Source organism: Ixodes scapularis, unplaced genomic scaffold (genome assembly GCF_016920785.2).
Source record: "Ixodes scapularis isolate PalLabHiFi unplaced genomic scaffold, ASM1692078v2 PGA_scaffold10__122_contigs__length_95168666, whole genome shotgun sequence".
In the NCBI taxonomy this organism is placed as follows: Eukaryota; Metazoa; Arthropoda; class Arachnida; order Ixodida; family Ixodidae; genus Ixodes; species Ixodes scapularis.
Genome location: NW_024609836.1, coordinates 58,454,917 through 58,476,278, shown reverse-complemented (window position 1 = coordinate 58,476,278; position 21,362 = coordinate 58,454,917). Strand labels below are relative to the sequence as shown.

General features: G+C 45.0%; 1 protein-coding gene across 6 annotated transcripts in view; it reads right to left on the bottom strand.

The window, feature by feature from the left end:
• The window catches only part of LOC8044016, a 63,843-nt gene that overhangs the window by 27,218 nt on the left and 15,263 nt on the right, over positions 1-21,362 (bottom strand). For 4 of the 6 annotated variants that reach the window (XM_040209070.3, XM_040209067.3, XM_029993787.4 and 1 more), the window contains 14 exons: positions 18,698-18,796; positions 16,604-17,494; positions 15,648-15,754; positions 15,460-15,540; positions 14,482-14,659; positions 14,080-14,173; positions 11,385-11,597; positions 10,543-10,695; positions 8,066-8,172; positions 7,354-7,520; positions 5,939-6,063; positions 5,209-5,397; positions 2,098-2,270; positions 1,340-1,474 (listed from right to left, as the gene is read on the bottom strand). In XM_040209070.3, coding sequence (XP_040065004.1) covers positions 1,340-1,474; positions 2,098-2,270; positions 5,209-5,397; positions 5,939-6,063; positions 7,354-7,520; positions 8,066-8,172; positions 10,543-10,695; positions 11,385-11,597; positions 14,080-14,173; positions 14,482-14,659; positions 15,460-15,540; positions 15,648-15,754; positions 16,604-17,494; positions 18,698-18,790 — 2,706 coding nt within the window. In that variant the 5' untranslated portion in view covers positions 18,791-18,796. The remainder of the gene's footprint in view (positions 1-1,339; positions 1,475-2,097; positions 2,271-5,208; positions 5,398-5,938; positions 6,064-7,353; positions 7,521-8,065; positions 8,173-10,542; positions 10,696-11,384; positions 11,598-14,079; positions 14,174-14,481; positions 14,660-15,459; positions 15,541-15,647; positions 15,755-16,603; positions 17,495-18,697; positions 18,797-21,362) is intronic. The other 2 variants (XM_040209068.3, XM_040500513.1) reach the window with 1 other exon arrangement.

Here is a 21,362-nt window from a genome sequence, read left to right as displayed (position 1 = left end):
AACCTCGTGCCTAGAAACTATGACGCGTGCCAGCCAATGGGATTGAAGCCGAAATTTATCGGCCTCACTCCACTCCTTTGGGATCGGGGGAACTAGGTGCTGTTTGGCTAGGCTTTTCGCATGGTTTCATAGCTGGGAGATAGCGGCTTCACTTGGAAAAACGAGTTTTGGTGCCGTTTGGTGCCACTTCAAAGCCGATGACGTCGGCTCGCTCCATGGGACAGTTAATGCTTTTGCATTAAAACACAAAGAAAAGCACAGCAACGCAATGCCTGTCACGAAAGCAGTCACAAAGCTGGCAAAGTTTGCCGCACCTGCGCAGTAAGAGAGCGTGATGTCACCGCTTCAGTGCCATGTGCGATAGGAAGACATGGCGCGCTGCTTGCAGGAATGCGCTGCATGTAGGAATGCTTTCGCATTCCTACACGTAAGCAATCTTAAATGTCTCTGCCAAATTTTTTTTTTTTTTATTTCACATTCGAGATTGAAGAAAGAATTGGATATATCAAGATTTAGAAATGTACTTGATTAGGTGCACCGAGGCATCTCTATAAGTTTATTTTTATGTCCAATGTGTCATTCACATGCCAGCTTAATGTAGGCACTGAACTTTCCGACATCCCAGTCAATAAATACAGTTAGATTAAAGTTAACATAGCATAGAAGTGGTCAAGTGGAAGCTTGAGAACAGCCTTCACGAGTTCAATTGGGTTTTTGTTTAAGCATGATGCAACATTAGTGAAAGGCTTGACAAAACTATTGAATATTTGATTTGAAAACGTTTAGCAGAAACCACTATTCGCTTCGAAGTAAAAATCCAATATATGCATATGCCTACAAAATCGCCTTTTGTGGCAATCTCGGCAAACGTCCGCATTACAAACGTGCCCCTTTATGAGATGAGACGGACTACATAAAGCCTCTCTGCTGATAAAACTAAGTACCATAATTTCCGGACTAAAGTCCGCACCGGATGCATGGTCCACACTAAGTGCCTAGTCCGAACAAAAAAGTACCATTCACAGCACACCTTGACAAATGCCTGCTGTATTAGCTCTGAAACAAGCTTGTATGATACATAAATCAACATTAATATACTCCGTTATTCATATAATCCTTCATGTCTCGTCACTGTAAACAACCCCCCCATCCCCCCCCCCCCCAAAAAAAAAAATCCTTGTAAAGATTGCATCTGTAGAAAGTCAGCATCGGGTAAAATTTCAACTTTTAAACCCGTTTAGTCCATAAACTATAGTCCGGAAAATACGGTAGTTTTTCCTACGTATGTTTACTATGTCTGGAAAACGTTAGGCCAACATAGAGAAGGACCCAAGCTTACGCGATGCCGGCACGCAGTCATGACGGAGACGAAAGTGTCCATGATGCCTTTCAGCGAGGAATAGTCCAGGGGGTAGCTGACCCCATTTGCTCCGAGCGAGATGCGAGCAACTTGCTCCAGCAGCAAGCAGCCATTCTGCAAAAACGGGAACAAAATAAAAGAACTAAAACAATGCGATTTCAAAAAAGAATCTGGCTACCAAAAGCTTCCTCCGCTATGTACATCCCCAAATTATCGACACATAAGCGGTGCAACGAACCTGGTGTAGCCACGAGTTAGAAGACAGAAGAAACAACACGAGAGCTACAATTTGTTGCTATCTTGATGGGAGAAAAAAACCTACGAGACATTTCATTTGTGCAATACCTCTTACACCCTTCTTAGTTTAGGAAGCAGTCACAAGGTTTTACAAGTTTTGTCAGCACTTGTTTGACATTATTAATATCATTGGTGACTGGGTGGTGGTAAATTTTAATACAACATTGTACATGACAATACATGATTTGATTACAATAACGAGGTTCTATATGGGCACGTTTGTATTCGGAGCATGCAGCAGCCTAAAGTGTAACTTCCAAAATCAGGCCAGTGCCTAGAGGAGCTTACTCCCACCGCCAAGGACTCAAACAGCTTTGGTATCTACTCGGTTAACACGGTTTGTAAAATAGCATTTGTGTGCCAGGTCTTAAATGACCTTGAGCCTAAAAGAAATCCAGCCTTTGTAACTAACGTGCTAGCAGTACGGACCGAGCTAGCACCTTGATGCCAAGCCAGCAGCAGGAGGTTATCCTCTCAATCGCCAGCTGACGTTCCTCCTCGGTGAAGGTTGTCCTTCTGGCTCGCTTGCTGTTTTCCACGAGGGCCAGGAAGGCGCGCTCGGTGTCTTCGAACGAGGGGGCAACCCGGTGCAGGGGCTGGGTCGCCGTCTCCTCTATGGGCATTCAATCATTCCATTACCATAAAATCCCGTAAGGGCGCCCTCCCCCGAGACATTGCCCATCCCGTTTTTCTTACTAAATATCTATAACATAAAAATTCCGAAACATTGCCCACCGCCCCGATTCCTGTTGGACATCAAGCGATGCCCGACGGGAATCGTGCACCAACGGCGTGATCAACAATACCAATGTGTCCGAGCAGCGAGTTCATAGCGGGTTCCCGCGTCTTTATCTGCGATCTGCAGGCGGTATCGGCTCGCGTAACACGCTAGTTGTTTCCACGTGTATATTGCATCGTGAAATGCGGATCTGCTACGTTCGCGATTTGCGGTATCCGTTCCCGAGTTTGTAGTGGATTCCCGTGTTTTTGTCCGCGATCTGTACATGTGATATCGATTTTTAGCTGTAACACGTGCGTGTTGTTCCTGCAAGTATATTGCATCGTGAAATGCGATTCTGTTGTGTCCGCGATCTGCGGTATTTGTTTCTGTGACATGCGAGTTTGTAGCGTATTCCCATGTTTCTGTCCGCGATCTGTGCGTGCAATATCGGTTTCCATGACAGGCAAGGTTCCCGCGTCTTTATTGCACCATGAAACTTGAATCTGCTGTGTCCACGATCTGCGGTATCTGTTCCCGTGAGATGCGCGTTCTCGGCAGTTACCCGCGAGTCCTTCGCACTGTGAAACGCAAATCTGCTGCGTCGGCCACTTGCGGTATCATTTCCCGTGACACAGAAGTTTGTAGCGAATTCTCGAGTGTTTTATCTCATCGTGAAACGGGAATTTGCCGATGTCCGCAATCTACAGTATCAGTTCCCGCGTCACGTGGTTTGTAGCGGGTGCCCCGGCGCTTATCATTAATTTTTGATTAAGTTTTGCTGTGGCATCCCCAAAGATAGCCCACCTCGTGTTTTTCACCACTTATCTCTTCATTTTGGATGGGCATCCTTACGGGATTTTACGGTAGTTGATTAGTACTGCCAGCCACGTGGCTGACACAGGAGAGCACGTCTGCACACAGTTGCTGAACAAGGTCCCCAAGTTTGATGTTTTCATTTCTTGTCGGGCAGCACCGAGCTTTCTGGGAAACTTGTGAAGAGACAGAGATGACCACTGCAATAAACATCATCCTTCTGTTTGTTTCTTAAAAAGATGGCGGTTTGGTTCGTTGTTCTCAACTAAATTCCAACACAGTAATTCTCAAGTGGGTGTCTGCAGAGGCCCTTTGGAGTCCCCGAAGGCCTTCTTGGAGTCCTCAAAGCCTTTACCATCCATCAAGCGGAGCAAAAATACTTTTTTAATGCGAGAGCATTAACTGTCTCATGGCGCGAGCCGACGTCATCAGCTTTGAAGCCACGCCAAACGGCACCTAAAATCCTTTCTCCAAGTGAAGCCAGCTCCCAGCTTTGAAACCACGCAAAAAAGCCTAACCAGATAGCACATAATTTCCCGGATCCCAAAGGAGCGGAGTGAAGCTGATGGATTTCGACTTCAGTCCCTTTGGCCGCTGCACGTCAGTTTCAACGACCGCTACCCCATGGCGTTGCGTGTTCGCGAGGCAGCGGCTTCACCGCTTCATGCCCAGGGTCAGCACGCCGAGGATAGCGTGCGGTCGACACAAGTACTCCGCAAACAAAATAAAGAGGTGGAAGAGCAAAGTGCATGCTTTCCCATTCACAACTCATAAGAAGTGCTTACGTGTACCTCGAGCCTTTTTTTTTAATTGACGCTGGCTGTCTCACAAAGCCAAATAGACCAAACTACGTGTGCCAAGTCAGTAGGTTGATTATTGTCCGTTTTGGAGCTTCCGAGTGCTTGCACACATTTATTTTTCTTCAATTACCCCCTTTGCCACTGTAATCATCCAATACCCCCTCCCCCTTCAGCCGACCCAAAAGGGGTCAATGAAATGTCGGTGGTTGAGAACCACTTTTCTAACAGTTGCAAAGCACTCAAGTGCATGGGACATTTTTGAGAAAGACACACACACTTCTTTCCAGAGATAATTTGACACTAAGTGCAAGATCAGAACATAGCTACCTAAAAATGACACTATCAACAACACACAGTTGTCTGCTTTACAACATTATAACATAAAACAGAAAAGCCTTTGCTTACAACCATTAGGTTTGGTCTAATAAAGAAAAGACAAATTAAATCGTTCAGTTGTCTTCAACTTTGACTTTGCCTTTGAGTCGTGCATGTGGCAAAGTATTCATGTGAGTGCAGAACTTCTGGTCCTGTCTCCTGTATCAAGTGGCTTCTAGCAACAGTCGTGTGACAGACAGAATCCCTCCTAAAGTTGCTCCGTGTTCTCCGAGATGTCCGAGTGGATTCACCTACTTCAAACAAATGGCACCACCGACAACATAATTTCATAAGACCCTTCCGATAATGCAAGGACCTTGTTGCACTTTTCTTCTGTCTACCTATATACTAAATTTAGGAAATAACAGTTTCAATTTTAGTGGGTGCCTGCACAGACTGTGAACCAATAACTTTTTGTTCACATGTGTGTCGCGAGAACTATAAAAGCGCAGGTTGGGAGACAATGTGGCTTCACGGTATCCTACTCTGGTGAAGAGTGGAGCGTTTTCTCTCACTTCTGCCAAGATAAACAACAGAAAATTGACATACTTAATGCCACTAAATCAACTCGGTTGCAGAACTGCGCATAGACTCTGGTCTCATCTACGGTACCCACCTGTCCCCCAAAGGTTAGTCTCCTGTCGTACGAAGCGCCACGGTTTGGGAGACGGCTGTTATGGTAACTACAGTGGGCTCCACAGAATGCACAGGTTTCGAAGCACAGTCCCTAGATGGCACTTCGATCGACAGGTGTTTTTTTTGTGGGAGAGGGAGGAGGGGCAAGTCTTGCTTTACTACGGGAGTTTCGCAACTGTGCTGAGCTATCGTCGACAAGGACTGACCTGCGACGTTGTGCTGGTCTCTTGGAACCATGATGCGCAAGACATACTGAAGAACCGACTGGGACAGACTCAGGGCCTCATTCAGAATGGTGCCCCCGTAGTCGACGCCGGTGAGGGAGCTGTGCCTCTCCACCGCTTTCAGAATGCCTTCAACGTCGCTCAGACAAGTTGTCAAGGTGAGAAGCCAACCTGCAAGCAAAAGACTCCTAAATGCTCCAACCGTGAATCGCCGAAAAACTTGTGAACAGCGTGAAAGCTAATTCAAAACGTAATCCGTAGAAATTACACAGAAACCTAATTCTAACGTGCTACTCGTAATACACAAAGTGTGCCGTAGACCGTGTGTAGAATTGACGTGCAACTGCCACTAAAAAGGCATCTATATAACTCAACACTACACAATATCTAACGAGTACTAGCAATGTAATGCGGTTTCTATTTTCTTTGAGAGAAACCGTGACTATGTATACGTTTGTAACACCATAATGGCATTACTAACTTCATTCTCTTCTTTTCAGCCCAACCATCTTTTTACAGCTCTGTCATTCCTATTGAATGAAAACAGGCTACCATACAACACTCGAGGAAAGGACAAAACGGAAACAAAAACGTCAAACAATTGATTCACACAAAACAACATCAATAAAAGCATCCTTAAAAAAAGAAAGAAAAGGATGTTCCAGATTAACATAGATGAGAACAAATAGTAAAAAAATGAAGTGATATTTACCGTGAATGGGACAGTCGGCAGATGATGAGGCAATGTCACGCTGTAGGGCAACAAAGTTTGTAACAGCCTGATCGCAGACTTCCAGCAGTCTGCTTGTCATTTCTGCATCGCTGACCTGTTTGAGGCTGAGTCAAAAGAGGCCGAAAAGAAGCTGATGTCGTATAATGCTCCAGGAGCAAGCCAAATAAGTGCAGTTCATCTTGCAAAAAAATATATAATCTGGGGCTCAGTGAAGGGGTTTAGAAAGACTTAGCGAAGAAAAAAAGCCCGCAAAGCTTCAACCAAATGGTCTAAAAATCTCACAATTATCTTACCATTTGTTTCCGAACTACAGTTTGCAGATTATACATGTTTCAATGAACTTTCTACAGGTGTGGACTACCGTAAAATCCGGTAAGAACGCCCACCCAAAATGAAGAGATAAATGGTAAAAAACATGGGGTGGGCTATCTTTGGGGATGCCACAGCAAAACTTCATTGAAAATTAATAAGCACCGGTGCAGCCGCTATAAACCACATGATGTGGGAACTGATACCGAAGATCGCGGACAGGGAAAATTCGCGTTTCACGATGCGATAAACACATGGGAATTCGCTACAAACGCCTGTGTCACATGAAAGAATACTGCAGGTTGCGGACGCGGCAGATTCGCATCTCACGGTGCGAAGGACTCGCGAAGGACCCGCCAAGAACTTGCATCTCCCGGGAACGGATACTGCAGATCGCAGACGCAGCAGATTCAAGTTTTACGGTGAAAGAAACATGCAGGAACCCGCTACAATCTTGCCTGTCATGGAAACCGATATCGCGAGCGCAGATGGCAGACAAAAACGCGCAAATCTGATTCAAACTCGCTTGTCACGGAAACGAATATCACAGATCGCAGACACAGCAGAATAGCATTTCACAATGCAATATATACGCGGGAACAACTTGCGTGTTACGGGAGCCGATATCACACGTACCGGTGCCGCAGATCGCGCCGGTGATGCGCGATTCCCGCCGGACATAGCTTGACATCCGACGGGAATCAGTGGTGGGCAATGTTTCGGAATTTTTATGTTACAGACATTTAGCCAGAAAAACGGGATGGGCGATTTCTCGGAGGAGGGATTTAACGGTATACAAGTATTTAATTTTTCAAGATCATTCATTAAGTCTAGACAGATTTCGTGATTAGCGGAAAGCAAATATTTTTCAAGGTGCGCTTTGCATGCAAATTTGTTGCAAGCAAAGGGTACAGACTAAGCCTACCAAGGAAAAGCTTTTTATTTTTCAGCCGAAATTTCTTTTTCTGGACTTTAGATAGAGCGCAGACTGTCGTTTGGAAAATATGGTACTTTTTCTTTTTCATGGTGCACTTATATCTATTACGATTCACCACACGAAGTCAAGAAAAGAAAGGTATGCATACCAGACGAGAGACAGCCGCACGAGCAGCGCACCAATGGCGCCGTCCTGGGGCCGCGGGCTCGACAGGTGTCGCCGAGCCAGGGACCAGAGCTCCTCATGTACGACGCCGCCAGACTCGAGAAAGTGGGACGCTTCGTTCGTGAGGAGGCTGAATGCCTTGAGGCGAATCTGAAGCGATCATCAAATCGTGACAAATCCTCACCGACTAGAACCGTCCAAGTTAGAAATGCGTGAGAACTTTCAAAAGATTTGCTCTGCTCTACTTCGTCGAGCTACCCTTTTGAATTGCTATCCTAAACCAATCCTGTCTGTATAAAATCAAGCTAACACACAATGACACATGGGGAAATAACTATAGTTGGTTACAGGTAAATAGGTTGAGGAAGCTGCTCCCACTTTTTTCTACTTCAACAGAGTGAATGCTGCAGAGTAGGCAACCTCCTCTCCAGCGTTCGCTCTGCTAAAGTGAAAAGAGGGGGAGGGGTAGCTTTTCCTGTAATTTTAACCTGTCACAGACTACAGGGATCCATGTTTCCAGTATGTACAGACAAAACCCAAAAAAGTACAACTTCTGGGCCAGTCTTATCAGAATCGGGGAAAGTCAAGAAAATCCCTTACCAGAGCTGTCCTCAAATAAGAATTCAGTTCACTTTTTGTAATTATAATATAAAAAGTACCTAATTTTGGGTGTGAACAAAACTGGCATAACTTACTTCCTCTACGCTATGAAAGAGGCAGTGAAGGAGAGCTGTCCTCATGCGTGCGGAGCCCAGCTGAAGTCTTCCGTTTGCCTCCTGGCGAAGAAAGGCATCCAGGTCCGCTGCATGAAGAATAAACGACAAAAAACAATGTTGACCTTCATTTCTGAAAGATGCAGAACTTGCTTGGGAAAGGTTGGCACGCGTGTGAGTGGGCGTGTGATGCAATAATCAACCCAGAACAGTTGTTAAGACTAATTATCGTAAAATGCGGCGGAGGCGCCCACTTCATTCAAGCGCCCACTACAGTTGAACCTCGATTTTACGAAACCCGATTTTACGAATTTCCCGACTTAACGGACAAAATCAGATTCCCGGCGGAGCCTATGAGCGAGGTCTCCCTTCCCTGATTTTACGAAGTTCCCGATTTAACGAAATAATTAGCGGGTCCCGGTGACTTAGTTAAATTGAGGTTCAACTGTATTAACATTCCCCAAACTTTGAAAATTCCCGGACAAGTACACAAGTCTAGATTAACCCAGTTTTCCCTGAAACCCACTTTCAGTGAAAAGTGAAAGTGGGTTTCAGTTTTCACGTACTCTCCCGGTATTTTACGGTTGTAGCCATTTACTTTCTGGAAAAATGGTGCCCTAGTGCACCGACTATCATGCAGATGTTGAACATAATTTAGGTTGTTGACAGTCTGAGCAGAATGTTCATAAAAGGTCTCTTGAAACTTTACCAACAACATGAATTCTCCACAGTTCTACATTTTAATGCGGAAAGAATGCTGTTGAAAGATGGCAATGGATATAGCGTCAAATCTTTCCCTCTGTATTTAATAAAAACTAAGAGTATTTCAAGATAAAAGTCCTTTCTTTAGAGTCATTGCATCATCACCTGGCAAGACCAAGAATACAATTCCTCAATTGAAGTACTTCCAAAAACCTTCAAAGTGGTCGTTGAACATTTTTCTCAAATTTTGAGTTATATGTCAATTGGAATCCTTGTCCTTTATTCTACAACCCACATTAATTCTTTTGATCGTCCAAAGTCATTTACCAGAATAAAAAAACTTCTAGTTTCCCGGGGAGCTTCCCTCTCAGTTCCACAAATATGTCATGACAGATAACCAATAGGGAATTTTTGTTGTCTGCACAAAATGGCAATATAGACCGGACTCCATGGGTGAAGCCAGAGCGTCAAATATCGCTCCAACAGCGACGGCATAATGACGTCACGCACACAAGTCAATGGATGACACCTGACGTCTGATATTATGATCAGATACTTGTAAGATGGCCGACCTCATTGAACTTTAAGGTCGCTTATTACACCACGGTCGGCTTCTAGGTTTCGATCTGCACACAGACACCGTGCGTTGTTTGTGCCTCTGACACCAGACTAAACTGCCAAGCAAAGGAAAAAAAAAAAGAGAAATCCTTGAGGACATTTAAGCACTTTTTATGAGTTGTGAATGCAAAAGCATTCTCGGCACCGAATGGATCAGAAGCGGCCACAGCACCGGCAGGGAGTATGGCGGTGCGCCGCTGGGTGAGGCAGCAATGGGAGTGCGAAGCTCGGCGCGACTGAAGTCACGTGTCCTCTTATCATCATCATCGCCATAGCCGCGGATACTGGTTGACGACGTTAGACCTCAAAGCATAACGTTAGCCCTAACATCAGGCCAGCGCATACCCACATCCCCCCCTTCACGTCAAACAGCTGTGCGAACCGGTTGACGACGTTAGGCATCAAAGCGTAACGATCCAGCGCATACTCAGCATCCCCTCCTCCCGCTGTGCCACAGGCAGTTCAGCTGGCTCAATAGCAACGATGACGCCGTTGCTTTGGCGCCACATGACGCGTCGCAGCTAATGGGAATTTAGGTCGCGTTTCACTCAGGGAAATTTCGGCGCCGTTTATCACTGCTACAAACAACGATAACGCCAGCTTCAAGCTCAGAGGATGCCGAACCGCTCCATAAACCATTTAATGCTTTCAGATTAAAAATTTTGGAGGGTGTCAGTGTGGCTTGAACTAGACCTGCAAGGGCTCCTGAAAAGAAAAAAAAAAGTATTTTTTAAACAGTCTGGGTGGGAGACGCGCAACAATAAATTGATTTTACGCAAAAAAAAAAAAAAAAAACATTTGGGAGCAGTAATGACGGCGGGAGATTTATTTTAAATTCTGCACGCGAAATCCATGACGTCATGGATCATTCCGAATGATCATTTCAGTCATGAAAGTGAAGGATCCACCTCTCCTCCACGCGCCCGAAAAGCCGAGAGAGAAAACAAGTGGAAAGGAGGTGACTGCCAACTAAAGCATGTCTCGCGCCGTCAATATCGCTCTAAAAAAATTTTTCTTTCCTCAAAAATTATTTTTTCACGCATGTCCCAACCAAATTGTTAAAAAAATATATATATATATATATTTTTTTTTTATGGGGTTCTTTAACACTCCAAAATTAAACTTTCAAGGCCGCTTACCTTCCTTGTGGATCGTTCTCCGCTTGCCAGTCGGGGCTCGACAGAAAGTACCGAAAACTGCGTCGAGGATGTGGAGGCACGTGACGGCTCGCTGGTAGCTGGCCCCCGGGAACAGGTGGCTGACCGACTGAGACACGATGCCGCCCATGATGTCTGCAATCACGTCGGATTTCCTACCAGTTTCAATACCAACATGCGTTGTAGCAGTGTGCAGCTGCACAATCACTATATTGATTGACACAAATCTTGGCAGTTAACGGAAGCTACAGATCTAGGGTGCAACATAGAAAGGGTCGTCCAGAGTAACTTTACTAGAGTGACACGCCTGAGATACATTCAAGGAGTCATCTAAAATGAACCCGGGGATGCCTACCCCTCAGTTAAGATGTTCTTCCAGTTCAAGCACTATTTTAGCAGATCTGGGCCACTCAGAGATGCATATAGCTATGTACCAAACACTCTTTAATAATGTGTATTATCGTTTACAAGGTGTGTTACTTTTTTACAAGGTCTGCACTGCCTTACTGCATCACTGCTGAGGCCGGGAAGAAGTCTTTAGCTATTAATCAGAACAATAGGCGTTCCTTGAGACTAAAGAATGTTAAAAACCCTCGATCTAGAGTTAATCCTAATGGAGTGACACACCTAAGGTACGATAGAATGAGTCATCCAGAGTGACTCTAAAGAAATGGTGCACCTAAGGGACGATAGAAAGGATCGCCCACGGTAACTTGAGGAGTGACGGTCCTAAAGCTTCGTAGTAAGAGTTGCCTAGAGTAAACTCTAGTCGAGTCATGCACCTAAGGACAGTCGTTTAGAGTAACTCTAGTAGCGCAACATACCTAGCGTGTGATAGAAAGAGTCGTCCAGGGCAACTCTTTTCTTCAAATCCGACTGCTTAGACCGGACGTATTGTGTGAGCAGACACTCCCTGAGCCGCACAACCAGGTTGTCCAGTTGCACGGTCACCCGAGTACGAAACCAAGCGTCGTCAATGTTCAAGTTGTGCTCCAGAAACTCGCAGACACCTTGCAGTTCCTGCCGATTCGGAAGCTCTGGAAGACAGGAACAAGGAATATGTTAGCCTGCGTATGCTATTAATCAATCACAAATGTGCACAGGAGGCTAGAATTATTTTTAAACCAAATGACAATGTAAAACGAGGACAAAGTGGCTCTTGTTCCCATATGAGTTATGACAGACAATTAAGCAGTTGACATAACCTTCATTTGTTAATTCCAGTGTCCCTAAAGAGTGACACCTGTTTAACAGTATACATAAAACAATTCCAGTTGTTACTCACCTCTCTTCTTTTGCCCTTATTTATAATTTGCACTGTCTTCATCATTAACAGCTGTTAGAGGATGCCCAAACAAACGAAAACTAGGGTAAAAATTAGGGTTGTGCGAATATTCAAAATTTCGAATAGTAGTTCCGAATAATACACTATTCGATATTCGCTTCGAAGAGAACTGCACTATTCGCGTTTTTCGAAGTGTTTATTACGGCGGGTGAGCCCCATTGAGTGCGCTTCTTACCAAGCACCAGTGCGCTGCGGAGAAGCGAAACCCGTAAAATTGAGTTCCGCGGGATTTGCTTCTCCGCATCAGACCGGTGCTCGCGAAGAAGCGCACTTAACGGGGTAACTCACCGCGATAAACAATATCGTAATTGCGTGCTCCATAAAAGCATACATTCAAAGCGGGATAGTGTACCTGTGCCGGCTGTATCTGAAAATAAATGGAAACTTTGTGAATGTGTATATCTACGTTGTAGTAAAAGTTTCAAAATTAAGCTTTTATTGAAGAGTATACTATGTTAAGCAGAAATGCTTTTACAATCTGTGTTCATCATGCGCGACTCATTTTTTTTTAAACTTGAGATTAAAGAAAGAATATTTCTTATATCAAGATTCGTAAATTCACTCATTTGGTACTGTTGGCCATCTATATACGATTCATTTTATGTAAAATCCGTAGTTTACCTGCCATCCCAAGACACCAGACCTTCTGAGATCACAGTTCACAAATATCGATAGATTAAGCTTATGAATGAAAAAGTGGAATAACCTTTACAAGTTTAGCTGGGTTTTCGTCCAAGCATTATGCAATGGTATTAAAAGGCGTAGAAAAACTATTCGATATTCGAATCGAAAATATTCGGCCAAAACCGCTATTCGCTTCGAATTCGCTTCGAACTCAAAATCCACTATTCACACAAGACTAGTAAAAATCACAATGTGATGGAAACATGATTTCAATATTACATCAGGGTTATGATGCATGCAATATAGTTGGACAGATGCCAAAAAACAAAATTGCTGCTGTGCAAGAGTCACTTTACTCCGTTCCATACAGTATGGGATTATGGGCAATTTCACATAGAAAAGCAATAATGGACAGATCTATGTTATTTCTTCCTCAATAGGATGTTAGAGTATTTCCGTCAAACCTTGCCCTAGACATGATAAGAAACCGAAACCAAAAATTCAGCTTTCAAGGGCTACACTGGTCCTGCATTGTCAAAGACATGGCTAACCACGTGGCACAAACAGTCACATGATCTTTCTCAATGACGTTGCCAGAAGATGATGCGCAAAACCATTGATTGAAAAATGCTATTGGCTCAGAGCATTCTAGTAGCGGTTGCGGCATACGCGCTAAGCATAGAATAAAAGAAACACAAATAAATGAGGAAAAAAAAAAAGCCGTTTACAAATCCCTGTAACGCCGAATTGGAGCGCAGCTCTTGAGTAGGAGTAGGGAAGGGTACTGAGGGGGGTCACGTCACCTGCGGGTAGTCACGTGACCTCGGGGGAGGGGGAGGGGGTCACGTGACCGCCCCCCCGGTTACGCCGACGCCGCTCAGGCTGGAAATGGGCCCCTAAGAGCTGCGCTCTAAAAGAAAGGCTGTGTCTATAGTGCCGTCTGACGGCACTCCACTTGCGCCTACAAGTGCCGTCCGAAAGGAAGTTGGACGGCGCGTGTGTTACTGGAGAGCTCGTTAACCCACCCCCCCCGCCTGCGTTCACGCCGCTTCGCGGCGACAGTATGCGGCTGCTAATCACAAAACCGATAACCCGCTTGGCCTTGTCGTACACGCCGCTTCACGGTGTCCAGCTGGCAACTCAAGCCCTGATGTCCCCCATGTACCTCCAGAAAGGGAGTCCCACACCATTTTGTTCAGCAAAGTTTCATCGACAACAGAAGTTTTTTTCAGTGTTGACTGTAAAAAAGAAATGTCGTAAATATTGCCTAACGCCTCGACAAAAAATGTTTCAGAAAATAAAATAAAAAAGTAAGCTCACACTGGGGATCGAACCCGGGTCCGCTGCGTATAAAGCAGACATCTTACCACTAAGCTACGCTACAGCTCCAAAAAACTTGTTTTAACAATTCGTTTTATACGAGACTTTTGGACTGCACTTGAAGGTGTGAGTGAAGTGCCGTCGGACGGCAGTTGAACGCTCTGCTAGAGTGGCGTCGGATGGTACTCTAGACACTATATAAAAGAAATCACAGTTGTCAGGAGGCTTACTTGATTTAAAATGGCACGAACAGAGAAGGCTGAACACTTCTGCACGAACAATGTTTGATTCATGTTTCAGGCATTTTGCAATCAGCTCTTCCTGCTGAAATGTAAAGAGCAAGAAATCTTCAGAAGTGTTATCAAAGACAGCACGAAACCATTCAAACATGTCGCCACAAACAAACATGTTAAAACATGCTTAGCCAAGCAGCATTATAGCCACTGATTAGCATCAGTAGTCCTTACCAAGTTTTAATAAACTATAGGACCATTAGTCTAATCTAGGTCATGGAGGTGCCAGTCTGGCAGTATACAAGCAGTAGAGGGGCCACCATTTACTGCAAAACACTTTATTTTTGCAGCCCCAAACGTTTTGCGAATAGGCGCCCAATATTCTGCGGCAGAACCCACCTCCGCAGTTGGTGAGAAGCTGCCTGCTTGCTTTGCTATTCGCATCAAGGCCACGAGAGCCACGAGAGCACCCTCGCTGCGGCAGCCTTCAAGGTCGGCCCTCAGCTCATCAAAACTGCCTGGTACGTTTGCCACCGTCCACGGCAGTATGTGTGTCACCAGGTTTTGAAGGCATGCCCTGCAAAACCACATTGTAGGAAGAGCATTCTTTGCAAAATCCTTAAAAGTTCTTAGCTTTCTTTCTTTTTCTGGGTGTGATGCAGGTCCCATATGCACACTAAAACATGGTAGTATTTAAATAGAGGCTTAAAGTTTCAATAGCATAATTTCTGAAACGGAAGACTATTTTATGACTTGACAGCTATTGTGGGCACTCTGTCCTCCTCTCATAAGGTAACGCCGTTGCATTTTCTCGATGTTAGGGTTACGACTGTTTTTAGACGAGAAAGCATCCCTGAATTACGAGGTGTCTTTTTTTTTCTCGATGCTTTGTGTAGTTTTGTAAATATCTTATCTCAAAGTTTTGTTTCGGGGATCCACAGTGAAACCGAAATTACGGGCTTGAGCATGATGGCAACCCTTGTGATCAGTTGCATGGCCACTGTGTGACGCAAAGTTTGTGCCACAATACTACAATATATGAAACTGGCCTAGTTGCAAGAGCAGTTCCGATCAGTCAGGAAAGATCCTAAGGCTCTTATACTGCTTTGCTTCATCCCTGTAGCAAAGATCAATATGCATCCATAAAGCAGCCGGTCAAAAAGCATACTTGCCACAATGAACGCAGGCTCAGAACGTGCTTCCACTTATCTTCAGAGAAGAACTACAAAAGGACAAAACTATGGCCACCAGTGAATACCATCCTAGGCACCATGACACGCTTGAGTAAGCAGGGATTCAATCTTCGCGTGCGCGATTTCAGATACGGTAGGGTGCCAGCCATATAACAGATTCTGTGTTAAAAATAAAAGTGCAAACCTGTCACAGTATTTGATGGTCCTCACGATCACGTCCTTCCAGTGATCCCGCCAGAACTCTTTGCTTGCCGAATTTGCACTTCTGCAAGGTTGAAAGATGAGCGATTCTGAGCAAAGAATTTTCGCCTGGCGAAAGAGCCGAGAACGCAAATCACCCGAAGGCGGCCAAGATCAAACCAAACTACACACCCCCCTTCAAGAGACGCCTTGTAAACGTCTGCAGCGGATGACACAAGGTGGTTCGCCTGCAGGCCACAGATGGCCTTCCGAGTAAATTCGGGATCCATCTCCAAACACTGAAGAGAAGAAGAGTTACGTAAAAACAGCATTCACAAAATGGCTAGAATGAGTGTAAAACATGAAAGCTGAAATATACGTGGGGAAACGTTTTTTCACTCCCAAGGGGACAAGATGCTGAACGAAGCAATGAGCTCGCACAAATAGCTTCGACAGCGCTCTATGCTGCGTACGAAATATGGTATAGATGGTGTTGCTTTTTATCAGAGCACCGCGGACACTGTGCACTACCCCCGACATCAAACGGAAAAGTTGGTGCACGGTATAGCCGTATCAAATGAAGAAACGTTTGACACTTCAAACTATCCTGCATCTTTGGTTACAACTCGGCAGGTCAGTTTTAGTGCGCTTATTAGAAATGAGGGAAGAAAAAAAAGGATACAATTGAAAACGAGCGTGTTGGTTAATAGATACAAAACTTGAAAGTATAAAACAGTGAGGACGAGGACGGGAACAGGACATCTTTCATTTAGCAACAACATAGAACGGCACAACGATAAAAACTGCAAACAAGAATAATTCTGCATTATCACTGACAATGACAAAGGTTGAATTCTAAGTAATCGGAGATAACTAGATTACTGATGCGCTTTCCAACTTTTCTATTTAGCGTATTCCCTTTCTTTTCTAACTAGTATCTTCTTTCCCTCTTTGAGAACGTGGAGACCCTTGGGGGGTGGTTTTTATCGTTGTGCCATTCTATGTTGTTGCTAAATGAAAGATGTCCTGTTCCCGTCCTCGTCCTCACTGTTTTATACTTTCAAGTTTTGTAAAAAAAAAAAGGAGAGTATCTTTCTTCAAAAGCTAGAGCACGAAACTCGTGTGAAGAGTGTTTCCACTATACTTACCACCTCAAAAGGCACAAACTTCAACAGACAGTACAGGCTGAGAAATTTCGGCTTGGTCCTCCAGTCAAGCTGCATGGTTCGCTTCAGCAGGAACTTGTGAAGCTCCGGAACTTCCGAAAACTTCCCTTCGTCATTACGATGCTCCTTCAGACAACCCAATCGAAGCAATGACAGGAACGCCTTCCTCACGAGCTCCGGAACGCCGCTGATCGACGACTCCCAAAACAAATCACACACCGACAGGATTAAGTCGACTTGCTTCGACCCCGGAGTAAACACATCAACGCCCAAACATTCACCCTGGATTTTTGATGGAACCTCTGGCAAGGGACCGGTGATAACAGACGTTTCACTTGATGAGTCTGCTGCCCCATGAAGACCATCCGACAGTGCTAAATTCTTCTGGGAACTTTCACAATCCTTTAATGACACAAGGTCGACGACCCCTACCTTTGTTGTCAAAAGATTCTCCACTGTGTTCAGCCACAGCACGAGAGTGGCGAGCACGTGAAAGTGTGACTCGCCACAGCTGTGCGCGAAAAAGACCAAGAACGGGAGGAATTCGAGAATCAACGGTCTTTTCCGGCTCCGTGATTCATGCCGGGTCAAGATGAAACGGACGTCGGGTCCGCAGCTGAGGGCTCCGTGGATCAAACACAAGTGGTAGTGCGTCGGATATTCTAGGCCATCCCACTCTATCGATTTTGTATGCTCGCAAACTTTGCCGGGAAAGGTCTGGTCCGCGCACGGGGCACGAGGGTAATTGGAGTGGCACGATGGACGGAGAATGAGGTCCTCCACTGCTTGTGCGGTGGCGAGGGGCGAGAGGAAGCGAGAAAGCAGACGAAAAACGCAGGTACCCGCGAGGAGGCCCACATCCAAGTTCCGAGCCTGCAATGAAAGCAACAACCGTAGACTTAGTTTCAACACGAAAAGTCCTCTTGCTTTAGAAATTCTCTCCTATACGTGGGTAATCTGGCCAATAGGTAGAACACGCCACCCTCATAAAAAAAAAAAAGGAGGAGGAGCAAACGGCAGACAAGCATCTCTTAGTGCCACACCGCAACGGTGGTCAATCTCTGAACTAGATTTCGGTTTGCGACGGCAAATTATATCTGGGACTGTGTGCAAGGCGTAGTGTTTGTTATCTTGCCGTCTAAAAACACAACGATGGAACTGCTACTCATGGGTAAAGCCCCTTAATAATTTTATAGCAGGTGACAAAATGAGAACGGCAGGGCACGTCTTTCGAATGCCCGGCCTCCAGGACTTGCTTCATGACTTTTACCGCGCTTTGACTGCGCACGCGTGCTTGAGATGCAGGGGACATCGAAGCATTGGCTAAGGTAGAAAGCTAGTGCTGAAGGTGGGATGACACTCTCACCTTGTAAGTTACTATAGTAAAAGCAAGAATCAACCGCTAAAGGATGGAGAACTACAGCATGGTGCTTTTGCAAACACCACCTCATTCGAAGAGCCCGATACACAGGTAACCAGCTACCAACTAAAGGTTTAGATTTTAATAAGTTCTTTGGGCCAGATAGCAGGAACCATTTCCACCTCTTCTAGTCAAGGGTGCTTAGAAAAAAAGAGATATTTCATATAGGTACTCGGCACAATTATTTATTTTCTACACCCCTCAACGTTGCTTCCGAGGTTTGGACCCATAGCCTGAACGGCTATGGGTCCAAACAGTTTTTGTGTATTTTGGAAGCAAGTATGAAAATAAAGCATTGAATGAATGAATGAATGAAAAACAAAAACAAAATACCAGGTAATTTTGGAAAAGGTAATTTTGGAAAATACCAGGTAACGTGGAAAAGTACAGACTCCTGGGAGGAATCTGCTGGAGAAGTAGGAAGGGCACAAAATGTGTCCTACGAGAGTTCTTCTTGCATAAATTTTGCATCTGTAGGCATGCTTATACAGCTTTGTTTTCCTGGTTTCTTTTGATACACTACTGCCAAAAGTTTTTTTTGCCCCTCTGCAATGTCAAACACTGAGGAGCTTTAGGGGTGGTGAAGGTATCAAAGTAGGCAACACGAAAGCTAAATGGAAAGTAATGCTGGTGCAAAGAAAAAAACATGTACTTACTTCCAGGCTGATGTGCTCCAGCAAGGTGCAAGCCACCTTCGGAAAAGGCACAGTCTCGAGATTCGACTTGGGCAGCTTCGCCACTGCATTCATCACAGCCTTAAAAACAAAGTGAGGTCGCCTTCAGTATTTCATCGTTGAAACACATGCAACTCACCGATTTAGCCACAAGTTAGTGGGCATAAATGCAAACAAGGTTACCAGATTAATGCATGGGCGTTGGCAGGGGGGGTTGCAAAAGGGGCAGTTGCCAGCCCCAAGGCAATTAAAACCGAGGCCATTTAAAAATATATCAAAAGTAACTACTAGAACATGTAAAAAAGGAGATTTCTTGCCCCATGTTCCATAGAAAAAACATATGAAACGAAAAAAAGAAACCAAGCTGTACTTTTGCCTTAGCGACCTCCCAAACCCCTTACCTGGCTAGGGGTGCATTTGTTTCTGAATATACAACGCAATCACCGCAATGAACACTCAGTGACAATAATGCAGAAACAGAGCAAAAATCATCAGCCATTCAACTCTGTGAAGGTGGATGGCCAGCGAAGCTGTTTAGCGGACGACACAGACCCGCCCCTGATGAGCCGGAGAAAACTAGACACGCGCGACGAGACCACCACCCTGGGAGAGTGGAAGGGAACTAGGCACGCAAGCACTTGGAACGACGGCCAAGAGAGGGTGGTGCGAGCGTAGACATGGGCGACGTGGGTCGCAAAGGGGCAAATCTTTGAGAAACCTTCACTATCTACTTGACAGTCTACTGATCTTGAAAATGGTGCCTATTGATAACTCATCTACTGAAAATGCATATCCAAGTGATGATACGCATAAGCTTTTGCATAGAATGAAGCGATTTTGCATCAAATTCAGGACCCGAGTTTTTGTTGACGCACACGAAAGTTCCGCAGAACCTTAGCCATAAACAGCTTCGCTGTAAAAACATGGATGGAGCAAAAGGAACACAAAAACAGGGCGAATGCTGCCTTGTTTGCATGTTTCTTCTGCTCCGTCCGTGTTTTTGTGCTGTTTCTACATTCTGATCAATGAATACCAACTAGCCCAACTCTCCACATTAGAACACTCAATAGTGATGAAGACAGCAGTGAGTAGAAAGTTGGTGAAACTGCCCGACAAACAAGCCCTTTCATTTTTGTGTACTACTCTTACATCTGCATCCACCTCTTTGTCGAAATATCCCGTCATAACTTTATTGATGCCATGGATGAAGCCTAGGTTTATTTTAACCTTAATGGTTCCTTTTGAGTAGGTAGGTGTTGATAAGTATTTGTACCCATAAATTAATTATATAATTGGGGTTCTGCTTTTATGATATTTGTATTTGGTGTATTGATAGTTTTTCAGTTTAACTTTTTGATATATATTGCTAGTATCCTGCGGTGCGCCCAGGAATATACCGCGACTAGGCGTATAAGAACTTGTACGAAGTCCAACCGCCGACCGCCGAGGCCTTGCTTGCGCGCATCAAGTAAAAAACAACCTCCTTGCTCAATTTGGTCATTATATATTTCTGTAGATTATAAAAAAAATATTTGTTGCTAAATAACTCCCCGCCTAAAAAAAAAAAAGATGTTGGGTGCTAAAAATTTTGTTTTTACCAAAATATAATCCTGCTGACGCTTATGGACTAATTTGTAGGTGTTTACTTTTGAATGGGAAATGCATAGTTGCCTGTTGGTGGACAACCCTTTGTGGGTTGGCATACTTGCCTCAGATTTAGCAACATTGGGATACGCCCATGGGAACCTCGGAAGTCGCTCGCTGCTGGTAATGTTTCTACGTTAGCCTTGAGCCAATGCTCTACAACAGTCTGTTGCAGGTTAAATGGCTACCGAATCCAAACTTAAAATATACATCTCACGTCCAAAAACAAGTTAACACATAATCACTTAACCCGCTACTGACGATCGCACACTTGTATTTTGAATGGATGGCTGCATTTTTTGCCTTTTGTTCAAAAGAACCGATTTCAGCAAGTGCTCCAAGATTAGCTATTAAAGAGTGCAATGCATCACGGGCGCTAGACCAATTGACGTCACAGACGCGACGTCAATTGAATCAACACGGGCAAAGCTTCTTGGGGCTGGCGTGGTTACGAGCTCCGCCACTTGGCGCAGTCAACGCGTTACAATCTGGCTGTTTTTAGTTGCCCCTGCCCAGTCCCCGCAAGAGCTGAATAGGCCGGGAGAGGAAGGAAATCCGGTTTGACAGGACTCACACACACGCAGCTTGCCGCCGTACTTCCACGGAGCAGCACTGCTTTTAAGTGCAAAGCGACATAACGACATTCGGTTTATTCCTTTAAAAAATGTTTGCAGTCTTTTTTTAAGAAAAAACATTCAGCCTTTCCACTCTCGTGAAGAAGAAAGACCAGCGGAACTGCACTTGATACACTGCCACAATGCGCACGCGCCCGTTTCCCGCTTCTTCTCGTCCGACACGCCGCCGATCGTGGATACGTCTCTGGCGACCCAGAGTCGGTCCGACACGGCGCACTGACGCCAAACGGGTAATCCACGAACTCCCTCCGGAACATCACCATCACGCCCGGGAACTGTTCAGCCGGCGTGGAGTGCAGTCGTCGCCGAGCCTCGCGCTTGCACTTGGCCTCCGTGGCACGATCGTCGTCCATGGCATTGGCCCGCCG